This window comes from Lepeophtheirus salmonis, chromosome 8, assembly GCF_016086655.4.
Source record: "Lepeophtheirus salmonis chromosome 8, UVic_Lsal_1.4, whole genome shotgun sequence".
NCBI classification, from domain to species: Eukaryota; Metazoa; Arthropoda; class Copepoda; order Siphonostomatoida; family Caligidae; genus Lepeophtheirus; species Lepeophtheirus salmonis.
This window is the reverse complement of record NC_052138.2, coordinates 10,448,115-10,462,441: the sequence shown is the minus strand read 5'-3', so window position 1 is coordinate 10,462,441 and position 14,327 is coordinate 10,448,115. Positions and strand designations below refer to the sequence as shown.

At 30.0% G+C, this 14,327-nt stretch overlaps 1 protein-coding gene across 1 annotated transcript in view; it reads left to right on the top strand.

Annotated features, from left to right (window-relative positions):
• Nucleotides 1–8,891: 8,891 nt before the first annotated feature.
• LOC121123202 (SET domain-containing protein SmydA-8) overlaps nt 8,892–14,327 on the top strand; it is a 12,139-nt gene continuing 6,703 nt past the window's right edge. Inside the window, exons 1-3 of the mRNA XM_040718334.2 lie at nt 8,892–9,246; nt 9,317–9,468; nt 12,369–12,534. Coding sequence (XP_040574268.1) covers nt 8,962–9,246; nt 9,317–9,468; nt 12,369–12,534 — 603 coding nt within the window. The 5' untranslated portion in view covers nt 8,892–8,961. The remainder of the gene's footprint in view (nt 9,247–9,316; nt 9,469–12,368; nt 12,535–14,327) is intronic.

Genomic DNA, 14,327 nt, shown 5'->3' with positions numbered 1-14,327 from the left:
CATTGTTTAGGTGCGGTAGATATGGATACTCACCTTGAGTTCATATTAGTTTGCACTGCTCTGAATTTTAATTAGTGGAACTAAAGTCAACTCTTGTGAAGTTAGGAACAATTTCACACTATTTAATAGCTCAACATTTGTGAAGAATGGATGAATTTCCCACTGATTTTGTGCCTTGTTTTCCCATATCGTTACCTTTATTATATCACGCAACCTTTCTTTCAACAGACAGTAAGGCCCAAAATCTGTTGGTAGTTAGCCAAATCACTGTTAAACAATAAAAATGGTACACGATCAACATATGCTCAACTTAGTAGAGTTTGATCCCCGTATTCCAAATATGACCTTATTTTTTTCTCTGTTAGCCTCATGGGATTCACAAAAGTGCATAAAGTTTTTGTTATTTTCGACTATTTTTAAAGTTCAAATCTTTTCTAAGCTCTTGGTATTGAAGATAAGGATAACTTATATGAATATATTTCAAAGCATTATGTTAAAAAATTATAAAAACATTTTTTAGTTGCCTTATCATACTGATAACTAGAGTTATTTTCGTTTAAATTTTAAAATAGATGCTATTTATTCAGACGCTCATAAATTCCAGATAAATATACTCATAGAGTTTAAAAGCATCATATTTGATAGCTGAAAGTCTAAACTTTCATTTTTAAAAAAGAGATTCTCAAAAACGCTCTATATTGTTGTCAATATGAGATAAAACAACAAAAATATTTCTAGGTTAAAACTCATTTTTGAATTGATCCCATAAAAAGGTCTATATATTTGTATGCCATAGCTTTAAGGAAGAGAAGAAAAGTAGAAGAAAGAGATAGAGAAAAAATGGGAGAGTAGAAAAAAAAACCCTTCTTGAGAGTAGGATCCTTCATTTGGGACCTGTGTTCATCAATGGGGAAAAATGCATGTGTGGCAACAAAATCCCTGCTGAACAGCCCTGGCCACTTGGATTTGATTTCGTAGGATTTGCTCCTAGAAGTCCCTTGAATGTCCGTCTTTTGGAATTCCTCACTCACTATGCGTCTACAATGAGTCATCAGATGTCCATGGAGTCTGAAATAACCATGCATGAAATCAAGTGGAAGAATGTGGTTTATTTATTAATTGTTCAAATCATTATCCATAGCCAAAATTATCCCTTGTATACTTGAGGGTTAATTTATTAACATAAATACTTACATATTATGTCCATGAAACATCAGCTAAAGTCCTGAGTCAGCAACATATTATGAATATACATGGAATAATGATTTATTCATTTTTAGTCTTTAAGCAAAACAATTAAAATGCTTAAATTGCTAGGTAGATTTACATGCAATACACAAAGTTTATAAAAAAATTCATTATTGTTTGGCATGATTCGAACTATTATTACTTTTTTTTTTTTACATTAATTGGATAAGAAAATGTGATTTAAAAAGTTTAACTTACTAAGATGCATTTGAATCTTGTCTATTCCGCTAATTGAAGACATTTTTGCTTCTGGGAAGAACACATATGATAAAAAAAAAAATATATATATACATAATTAAAAGTTAGGATTCTTTTGTGTCCATCGTGAAACACTACCAATATGTAGACAATACTCATTTTAGTAGTGATTGACTTTAATGAACAATGCTTGTCTTATTAAGTAATTATTACTTCATTCCATCGAATAAATAAAAGATTAAATAATAGTTCTATTTCATTAGTTAAAAATGTGCCTGTTTTTCTGATAAATTAATCTAAATGTATTCTACATAATTAATATATGCAATTCCTTCCCATCTTTAAGTCTAATGAAAATATTATTTACATTTGTATAATAGTCTATACTACTACTTAAAGTACAAAAGTATAATTTTCTACAATTATTATGAGTATAATTTGTCTAAGCATTAAGTATTAATAGACCAATTACGGATTGCAATCTTTGAAAGAATACATAAATACCATTACATAATAGATCCTAAGTTGGTGAATTAATCAATCTTTTTCTTGTGATGAACTAATCATTTTTATTTGGCCTTTATCCGAAGTAAATTTGTAATGATCAAAAGTAAAGTTTAAATTATATACATGCAATACCATTATTAATGTCACACTATTCAATAAAAATAAGAGGAGACTAGAAATAAACTTTACATAAATTGGTTCAAAAATAACTATAAACAAATCAAGACATAAATAGATATCAGATCCGTGTTGTGTTATAACGCGTTAGTTATTAATTTTTCTTTTTTAGTTACTAACAGTATAACGAAATTACTTTATGATTGAGTAATATATAATAAACTACTATTTATTTATTCATGTAATCTGTCACTACTTATGCTATTGATAAAATGTTTTACTCTAATCATAAGATGAGCGACAAAAAAGTCAAATACTGTCACTATCTTATTTTTAGCGGCTAATATGAATTTATTTTAGATACTAAACATTTCAATTATTCATAAATATATAATTGATAGAACATAATACACATTATAGAAAGTATATGTATATTTCATTAGTAATTACTATCCACGTGACAATATTTTTTTTTACAAGTTGTAACTTGTCTTCTAATCAAATTGTACAATTTGCTACCGATAAATGAGATAAAATATTTTAAATAAATAGTTAATAGTCTACGTATCTACTTGTGATTAACAATTGTCATTCCATTAGATGTTTGATAAATGAAAGGTTTAACTATTAACATTTTATATAATTAATTAGAAAGGTCAAATGCTCTTAGTACATATAAGTCATAAATACATCATAATAAAGGTATTTTAATAGATCAAATTGAAATTATGCAATAAACGTATATTATTATGTAGGTAATTTAAAAAGGCAGGTTTTATAATTAAATAAGGCATTATAAGATGAAGAAATTAATCAATTATTGTTTTGTTTTTTTCTATTAATGTTTATCTAATTTGTAATTAAAACACTGGTTACAGTCACATGCCAGTCAGATTCGACCATTACCATTATTTTGGTGATTGTCCTTCCAGAGTGTCGTACATCTTTGACATCAAAAATACCAGAACGGAATCAATGAAAGCCAAATTGTTTTTTATCGGCCCTTATAGTATCAGAACTATAAACACTATTCATATTTTCAGCCAAAAAAAAGTTTGAAGAAAAATGGTTAAATATGGCATATTTTCTCTTTGCTGGCGCACTCAAACAATAATAAAACTGTCTAAAAGTTTTTAAATATAAAACCTTATCTTTCTAGAACAATCTAGAGTAAAACGATTGCACTTATACAATGCGAGATAAACATTACTAAAGCCATCTATTGGAAAAATAATGGATTTATCTTTACTACACCTAAGTAGTGCATGTATCTCGTAGTTATTGTTCAGTTCCAGAGGATGTGTTTTGTACTTACTTTATTTTTAATTGTGCTAAAAGAACTTATCCTCAAGCGTTCCATTCCAAATTCTGCTTTTATGCTACTTTTCTAGTTAATTAAGATACATATGTTTCATTATTCAAGCTCACGACGTTACCTCGCTAACACAAAATATCCTATTTACTTTGTTTTCAGCTGTCAATTTCCTCGTCTCACTTAACACGTAATGCTATGATTGACTTATTTGACAAGATAATTTTGGGTCTTTTTTCTTTTTGGATGAAAAGTTGCGTGATAAAATAAAGGTAACGACGTGCTGTCAAAGAGTACTATATATTTCTAGTTTTCCTTGTTCTAGTGAAGGTCTTCATGTCTAGCTATATATTTATTCGCCTGATGAGTAGTTGATGATTGAGTCAATAGTGCAAGTCTCTGCAAATTATTTTAAGTTAGAAGAACTAGTGTTGGAACCTAAAGCGCCGGTGGCAGAATGTTTTTTCAAGTAGGGGGAGGGCAAATTATATAATAATGACGTAGGGTTTTTTTTTTTTGGGGGGGGGGATTGGATCAAGGTGTAGCTTAGTTTGTATTTTTTCCTTCCAGCGACTAAGATATGCTTTATTTATTGTGTTATTTCGGTTGATAAAATTATTATCCCTTATGCTTCTAGCATAAATGTTTTCTGATAAATTAGTTAAAAGAAAAAGTTATACTAAGGTCATTATGGTTTAATTAGTTTTTGAAGTAGTATGAATGGTTTAGTCCAGCCATCTGGCTTTTTGAAAATTTTAAATGAAAAGTTTCTTGTATAAATGCCAAGTTTTGACAAATAATTTTTTATTAAAAAGAACTTGTTTTAAGATTTTAGAGTTAAAACATTTCAGTAGAGACTAGAATTGAACAGAGAACAATTTAAAAAAAAGGGAAATGGTTTTTTCTTCTCAAAAGTTATGACATTTAAAACTTTTTAGACTTGATTATTTTCTTTATATTGTGATAACTATACTTTTTTTTTGCAAATGTGCCTAAGGAGAATCAATGACACGTATGGTTTTGACGCCACTTACCAAAAACAAAGAATACTCTATATAGGTGGTCCCCAACCAGTACCGGGCCGCTCAATAATTTACTAGTTATTTATGTTTTATTTATCATTTAAGTCTGAGACGATGCTACATTTGGTAGAAGAAGAAGAAAATATTAAGGAGAAGTGCAAATTACAAAAATGTGCAAGGTAGCTGTTAATTATTTTCGGGCTGATAATTTTCAAATGACTCATGATATTTCATAAGCAACAAGCTACAATGCCTAAAATTGTTCTTCACGCTCTTTTGTTATTTGTATTCATACTTAATATTTTCTTCTTCAACAACAAAACTTTATATAGAGGAGCATTACAGGCGAGCAGTCTTTTATTTTGAAATATCCGTATTCTCCTCACTTGCACACTAAAATTATCCCGCAAAATGAGTAAGAAATAGGCCCCCAAATAGTACCATCTAGCTACAAAAAAAACAAAAAAAACCTAGCTCGGGGTCCTATTAATTTACTGATGCAAACATATTTTGATGTTATAATATAGTAATATTGGTTGAGCAATGTCTAAAAAAAAGTAGTTATTTCCTAATGTTATAAAACCATTGTAGTGTTAGAGCAATGTCATAATAAATTTTCATATGAGTACAGAGTGGATTCACGTTTATTATTTTTTTCTTTTGCAGTAAAATTGTCAAGCATTGACGGGTTCGTAGTTAGAAAAAGGTTGGGGACCACTGCTAAACAATATAATATAGACTATTCCTTCCCAAAATAGACTGTTGAAGCTCATTACTTCTATTTTTTTATTTATTTTTCCAAATTGGGACACGATATTGCAAATAATAAAACTTGAATTTACGAAATGTGCTGCCATCACAATTTCTAGACAAAAAGTTTTGTACTGCCACTTTCTTGTCCAATGATTCTTCAAAATCAAAATCAGTTTAACATCTTGTCCATTCTCTTTGAAAAACTGGTAATAGTTTTTAAAACTTCGCAATGGCCCTTCTGGGACTCCTGGAAGTATTTACATTATTTTTGATAAGTATATTTTTGAAATATTGCTTCTTGTATTCTTGACTCACTCATATTTTGCAAAATCATTGAGTGTTTAATTGGGACCAAACTTAATGCACTACATTAGACTACTCATTAGTTTAATACATTGTTCTGGAATTTTATTTTTTTAACCAAATCGACCTGGAAGTTTGATACATTTTTACTGCGGGCCGGATAACTGAAAGAATGAAAAGTGCGGGCCGCTTAATCATACTGTTCAATACTTTCAAGCCTCAACGAAAGCTTTGTGAAAAAGGACGATAAACTAAGATTAGCATTCCATGTTAATCATGGGTGAGTTGTGTGCTATGAACAGATACAATTTTATCACAAAGTTTCGTGTTTCTTACGTTTTATCAATCTAATTCAAATACAGTCGGCGGGCCAGATGAACTGACGAAGTGGGCCTGATCTTGCCCATGGGCCATAATTTGGTGACCCCTGCTTTAGACTAACGATTTTATAAGTTTCACACTTTTTCATTCGAATTATCTCTCAATCTTTCCTTTAAGAGAGAGCATGATTAGTAAAATAAATGACAGATTATAAAATAAATAGGAACAATGAAAAATAATTATAAAACCAACCATGAAAATGTCATTGTATTCTGAACATTGATTGGTTGAGCAATTACATCAAACTTCATGAATAATAGACCAACAATTGGAAAGAATTGACTAATGACTAACTAATTTTGAGCTTTTTTATTTTAAGAGGAAAGGTTGCGAGGTAAAGATCACGTCGTGCTGAAGACAAATGTATAGATACGATTTTAATAAAATATGATATTAATACAGTAGACTTAGTTAATGTCTCCTATGTTCACTCATCTAGCTAATTAAAAAATAAAGTTACGTGCATTTTTATATGTCAATTTTTGACGCGTAATTTGTGCTTATTGCCGCAATTTATAGTCAATCCATGATACAAAGAAAATTACTCAACCATATGATCACATATCCGGAGCTCAAATATTTAATGTATATACATATTTAAAAGGCAATTTTAATCATACTACGGCCCATTTGTGGCGATTTAAAAGTTGGACTATTTGCAATAAATTCTTTCTTAATCCATAATGCATGGGCTTTATATATAATCTTTAAGCAAATATCAAAGGATTAATATACACAGGATTTGTATCTCTTATATAAGATAATAATGTATACAGCAATTATGTTTGGAAAATGCCACGACACAATCATAGATACATCAATAATTATATTATATATAATTTTTATGCCTTATAAGCTTGCTTACGATTATTATCCAACTCTAACTCATCCATCATACCTTGAATGATTCTATACATTTATAGTTTTTACGACGTAGAAGCTACTCCATTGCTGAATAGAACAAGTATTTGACGAACAATTCACCGGAATTTCTGTCAATAATAACAATTTTCATCATTCAAAAATATTTTTGAAGAGTCAGGAAATCCTTAGAATAATCATAATGGCTCAATTGTTAAGTTCAATAGTCGCATACATAGAACTCAAAATGATTTTCCTATGATGAATAAACTCCCATTTTGTAATTGACTAAGTAAGCAATTGCATCATTTTGTTTTATTTGAATATTCATGTAACATCCATATGATGAAATTAGAAATATTTATGTATTACTTTGTTACTCCCAGCAGCTCAATTGCAACAACTTCCTTCATGAGATAATTCATAGTAATTGTACATACATTGTTATGTCCTTATTATTTCCATTACTTCCTAGGTCATGTATAGTTAATATGCACATACTAGAGACGAATATAGATACAAAAATATCGGTTAATCCATGGGCTGAAGATATAGATCTATAATTAGTTAATAGAGAGGGAGGGTTGGACCTTAGTCATCATTAAGAAGAGTTGCAAAGACTCAAGATTTGACTAGGACTCGAAAGCTAAGAATCGTGACTAAAACTTGAACATGAATGTATTAAAAAAATTTCACTTTATTTAATGTATGTCTTATATTTCCTTAGGACTTGAAGTTGAACTAGACTCAATAAAAATATTCAAGGACTTGAACTTTGAATTGTGAGCAAAGATTTGAGACTCGTCATGGACCTATTGTTTTATGACTTTTCCCCACCCATTATACAATTAATTAAATATACTGCTACAGGAACTTACTTTCGAAAGATTTCAGTCTTAAACATATAGTTAACAATTTAAAACAAAACTAAAAAACTTTACTCAGCTCTCGAGTGTCTTTAGATACAATAAAGACCAAAAGTATTGATCCGAAAAGGGAATTTTTAGGAGTGGGATAGTGATACTTGTTTTAATACTATCCTGTCGATTTTTAGTTAAAATAAAGTTCTAATAGAAAGTGTATTTTAATTTGCTTGGAAAAACATTCATAGAAGTCCTTTTTAATTGGTCGTTCTGAAATCTGAAATATATGTTTGTTTAGAAAAAAAACCTTTTTCGTTATTATGGAGTTTCTGTGATACTACTCAAGGTTAATAGAAATATTAACCTTGATACTACTTAATTAAAAAAGTTATTATATATTAATTTTATATTTCATTTTCTCCATATTTTTACAATAAATGAATACTAATTTCTTTTTTATATTGATAGGCTAAATTTTTAGATATTTTAACGTACCTAGTATATGTATATTATCTATTTTTTGAAGTAGTCTCATATTTATAACTCTGAGCATCAATAATTAGTACATTAACAAAATTGGAAATAAATTATTGAAAATACTTTATGGTCTGATAATTTTGAGGATATTATATTGGGTATAAATTATGATACATAAATAAAAAAAAACTAACCACTAGTTTATTAGTAATTAATTAACTAATAATATTTGCATTGCAAACATTTCATTCATAAGGTTATATGGTCAAAGTCTACTATAAGATAAATTCAATCGTAATTTGAAATAAACAACAGAATGGGGAAAATATTTCAATGAAAGAGGTTGCGATAGTTTTAACAAATGTTCCGTTTTTCTTATCTGCAACAACTTTAACTGTATTTATAGTCACCTATTATTATTATCATTTATAAAAAATTGACTATACTTGAGGAGATGAATAATTAATAGATTTGACGTATAATGAAAATACTTGACTTCAAAAAAGATTTTTTTTCCTTCAATTAAAAAGTGGTCAATAAATTTTAGGAAAAGTCTTAGTTTGTAGCATTTGCGGATTATATAACAAATTCTTTATATGTAACTTATTGATCCAATGCTTTTTGAGGATAAAATCTATAAATATACTATTACTAATTAAGTAAGTTTGGAGTACATATAGGTCATTTCAATAAATTAGCAAGTAATTTACTTGAATAGGTACTTGTTGAATAGTTTTTAAATACATTTTTTTGTTTAAAGTGTACATAGAAGGAGGGAGGAGAAAATGTCTGTATTTAGATTAAAACAAAAAGACTTATACACATTGTTATGTACTCCAAATATAACCCAAAAAGGGAAAGCACATGTGAGTAAGCTGTCACTTATTTACACTTATATTAAAATAACTAAAAGTTAAAAATGTCAAATGACTTGGAATGTTTCATTTGTTTAACTCCGTCAGAATCCTTTTGTGATCACTGTAAAATCCCTTATTGCTCAGAAAACCATTTCCAATTCCATAAATCTTCACACAATGGATCCTGTCTACCCTTTAGAGCATTTTATAAGCCCGAATTGGGACGATACGTAGTTGCAACTCGGGATATTGAGCCTCTGGAAGTTATTTTAGAAGATAAAGCTGCGGTTTTTGGTCCCAATCATGATACAAAACCTGTATGTTTGGAATGTTTAAAGCCTCTAAATGTAAGGTGACTCTGTTTATAAATATTATTAATACTTTACTCTACGCATCGATTTTTAAATCTACTTTTAGGAAGAAGACCATGCAGATTGTCCAAATGGCTGTGGATATCCTCTTTGTAACAATCAAGATTGTTGGAATGGTCCCAATCACAACATTGAATGCGAAATATTTCGTAATTTAAAAACAAATTTTAAAATGAAGGTCAAATTTAATCGGATTGAGTGAGTTTCTTGATACAAAAGCAAGCTAGAATGATTTTGCTCTAAATCGAATCTGGATTAAGTTTATATTAGTCCACGAGGCATCGCCTGATATAAGCAAATTATTTTGATTAATCATTTAGAGGTGCCGTAAAACAAACTTAAATAAAGAAATGCCCCCATGAAAGAAATTGAAATTGATAGCTCCTATTTGAAATGCAATATCGAGGTCAAATTAATTTTTATAAATCAAATTAATGCTTGAAAATATAGTAGGTATTCTTGAGTATCTGAAATGGTCACATAAATTTGAAAACAAAGCCTATAATTGATCGAAATATTGGGCTGTATGTAGTTATGATGATGTAAATAAAAATAATGTTAGAAATTTTCTCAATCGGTCGGCTGTGACCCAAAAGGGAGTCACGGAGTCAACATATTGGTATGTTGTAGAGAGCCAATCAAAAATTTAAATATAAACCTTATTATTCTCCTGTTCTGAATATTTCAAGTTGCTAAATTATTACAAGATTCCATCCGATTACTTTAATTAAACTCTTGAAGGATCTAAGCAATTGAATTATGTATTTATGTAATTCTTAAGTTTGTACTTAAAAAATCAGAAGGTCATTTGTATATTCAAAACAATATTTATAAGCTAAAAGGATACATTTGAAATTATTTTATGGCTGACTTTTTTGCTCAAATCAGTTAAAAAAACAAATTTTATTCCCATTCTATACAAAATTCATTGAAGAATTATGCAGAGATTTGATGTAACCCTATAGTACATATGATTATAGTTAGTGAGATAAATTATCAGTGATGTGCCGCGAGCAAAACTCGTAAAATGATACATGATTTTTATTAAGTAATTAAAAAAAAAAGACACAAAACTTGTGCCCATGAAAAGCCGAATGTTACTCAGAACTTGTCAAAACTTTGTAACCAGTCAAAACCTCAGAACTTGGGATTCTATGTTTTTCTTTTTCGACCCTATTATTTCTAATTAATATATTACTGAATATATCGAAATGTATGAGGGAGGGCCCGCTATTAAACATAAATTCGAATGTTGAAATCTGATTTGCACTCTAATAGCTACAAATTTGTTTGGCATATCCCTCGAAATTTAAGTTTAAACATAATATCCGTTCCTCTTGCAGCATTTCAGTATTAGTAATGAAGTTGTTGATGACCTATGTGAATCTAACAGGCCTATTTATCTTTTTAATCTCTAGTTGAACTACAGGATCTATCTTATACCAAGTTTTAATTCAAATTCTGGAAATCATTCCTCTCCATCTACTCATACGCTATCTAGTAAAAAATGGGAGAGGGTAAAAATGGCATTGTCAGGGGTGTCCGCAGGATTTTTTTTTCTTTTTTTTGGGGTGGGGGAAGTATTTTTTATTATGGAAAATCTTAATGACTTTTATTTTTTCTTAATCGACTTTTATTTTTAGAAGGGAGGTAATTTTTTTCCCGTACAAGTCATTTTTTAAAATTTATTCTCATTTTGGGAACTACAGCCTCTTCATCCCACACTGCAGAAGCCCCTGATTGTTCATAATTTTTTTAATAGATCTAAGACGGATAAAGATATTGAGATTTGCAGTCTATTCAGAAAAAATATAAAAGTTTTTTGTGTCTACAGCACGACCTGAATCAAACGCCACATGGAAAACATCCATGAAATCGCTTTAAATTATTTTTATCAATAATAATACTTTATAACTATCAGTCTATGATTATGCTTAGATGAAAAATAATTTTTCTGGACCTCATAAAGAAATGCTGATTGAAAGGCAGATTCTTATCAAAGATCTATAAAAATAATCTATTATTTCAATAATTCTTATGAAAATATGATTTTTTTGAGTTACTAGTTTTTTTAGCGAGGAAAAAGTGTTAGGTGAGTAACGAGTATTCAAGCGAGTAACAAGTATATATTCTTGCAGTAAAATTCAGCTCGCGGCACATCACTAATTAAATTATGTGTATTTTGGGCATTGTTGAGAAAAGAACCCGAAAATCAACATGGTAACCAAGGATGTAAATCCAGTGAATTTTTTAGCTGCCCCGTTTTTTTTTTTTCTAATTGGTAATCTAAAGAATGAATTTTATTTTTCTGAACAGTTCTCATTATTACTTAATTCCTGAGTAAAGAACATAGATGGAATTATATTAAACACCTGATTAAACATTCGTGGGTGTTGATAAAAGACGGGGAAAGTAACGCTGAAGATTTGTTGTAGAGTTATACATAATTGTAAGTCCTTGTTGGAATGAGAGTATAATTTGGGGATCGATATTGGAGTAATTCTTACCAATGCCCTTCTTTTTTTCCTTCTCTCCCTCCTCCTTGTCAGAGCTGATTGTAGCTGATATACTCCAAAGTATTCATCAAATAGTCAGGGTTACCATGTTGATTTTCGGTTTCTTTTTTTAACAAACCATTTCTACACTGGAATTTTATTACTGATGTTAACCCTGACAATTTGAAAAATGTTTCAGATGAGAGTGTAGTTTAGTTATCATGACGTTTCATTAGATTAACTACAATCAGCTGTGACAAAGGAAGATGGGAAGAAGGTAATAAGTATGAACATTGGCAAGAATTACTCCGATGTAGATCCTCAATTCTACTTTAAGGCCAATAAAATTAGTACAATTATAAAAATGCTACAAATCCTCTTCTGAGTAAACAGGAATGTTCAATCAGATTTTGAATATATGATTGAATGAAGTTAATTACTGAGTAGTTAAGAAATAATCACGACAGCTAAGGAAAAGAAAAAATCATTCACTTATTCCCTCAAAAAAAATAAAAAAATGGGCATCTAAAAAATACACACGATTTACATCACTAATTATAGCTTATATTGTGTACTCTTCAATTTTTTATTCAATACTTTTAGCAACATGGGTAAAGAATTGAAACTGGCTCCAGAATATGGATGCATAACTCCACTCCGCTTAGCTGCTTCCAAATATAAGGATAAAAAGTTATGGTCTCTTCTACAATCTCTTATGGATCATGATGTAGAAAGACGGAAAGAAGAAAAATATTGGAAAATGTTTCAGGTGGGACATACTTACATTAATATTTACAATAGCTATATGTTGTATAATCAATAATAAAATGTTTACAATTATTTATTCTATAAGAAACAAAAAAAACTTGTATGCTATAAGCTGAAAAATATCTATAATATATTTCAATAATATCTGTATTGCTTTTATCAATATCTTATCTTTTATGTTTAACTGTTTTGAACATATATCCGCCTAACTTAGTTTACAAATGAACAGGAGTAAAAAGTATCTCATGTGCTTCTTACAATGGTAGGGTTTCAATGGTTGAAAACTTCTTTATTCATATACGACTTCATTTAATTAATTTAGTTTATAAATGCCATTGAATCCCTTATTAATTTATTTTTCATTAATTGCAAATAATTTAAATTGAAAGGTTTGATATATTCTAATTTTTTCTAGTATTCAATGTTATAACTATGTTTTCAAATAATATATATGCATATTGTATATAACCTAATAATTTGCTTTTAAGTGGATCCTAATCCTTTGATTTCCTCTTTTAACAAATAAAATAATAATGATCCTATTGAAAACTATTTTATAAAAAACTGAAAGATTTTTTTGTATAGTGATAACATGGACCCAATTATTTTTTCATTTTGACATTCTGTGGCAGCTCTATTGTAAATAATATAATAATTAAGGTTCCAGTAGTCCTTAATAGGGAACTTAAAATCAATTCCATCTCATGTCCCATTCTAGTCATCAGCCGTTGAAAAACTTCTCCAATTTTCAATTGAAATATATTGTAAAGTACTTCCATTTACATATTTAATTCGTTCATATATGTTTAAAATATATGTATTTATTGTAACCGACCAATAATTTGTCATTATTCTGGCATAATAGATACTTACAAGGTAAGGACTCAAAAATTACTAGCCTCAGTTCTAAAAGTCTGACATTTTTGTAGTTGGCGCCATTCGGAAGAGCTGACAAAAAGCTACAATTTGATTTTTGTTTTGCTTCTGTGCAAATGTCCGAGCAACAAGCAAAGCGGCAGAGGGTGAGCGATCTCCTTCGCACTCAAGTCGATTCCAAGGAGATCTCGGTCATTGTCAACGTGTCCCTGGCCACCGTCTACAAAACCAGGAAGGTGAAGAACAACCCCAAAACGGTATACAGGAAGCCTGGAAGCAGAGGCCATAACAGGAAGAGCAGTGCCGAGTTCGTAGCCATGGTCAAGGAGGAAATAGAAAAAAACACGACAAAATCCATGAGGAAGATGGCGAACGGAGATGGACATCAACTTCAAAACCATCAAGATAGCCATCAATGGGCCTGAAGAGCTTTGCATGATTCCAAGGCATCTGCAGTTGCAGTATTTCTGCAAATAGAGCGTGGCTGCTTTCTGGCCGGCAGACTTCTGGCCTCATCCACACCCGAAGTTAACCCCCTGGACTTCCCTGTCTGGAGTGTCTTGTAGGGCAAGACGAAGAATACTTATCACCCGAATGTGGATACCCTGAAGGCTGTGATCACAGAGGAGTGGAACAACTTGTCCTCGGACTTCATCAAGGCCAGCTGTGCTTCTGTTTGTCCCTGTATTGAATCCATCAGTCAGAATGGAGGGGGACACATTGAATAAAAAGTGTAGAAAATTGTTAAATTACCAACTTTTGCTTCAAAATTTGCCATAAAAATGGCACAAAATACAAATATGGAGAAGTGAAATCGGCTTTTAAAATTTTATAATTTTCTAGTATAATTTATAGTGGCCAACTTTCCTTTTCTCGCCCCACATATATTTTTTTACCCCCCACGTTATAGATTTACAA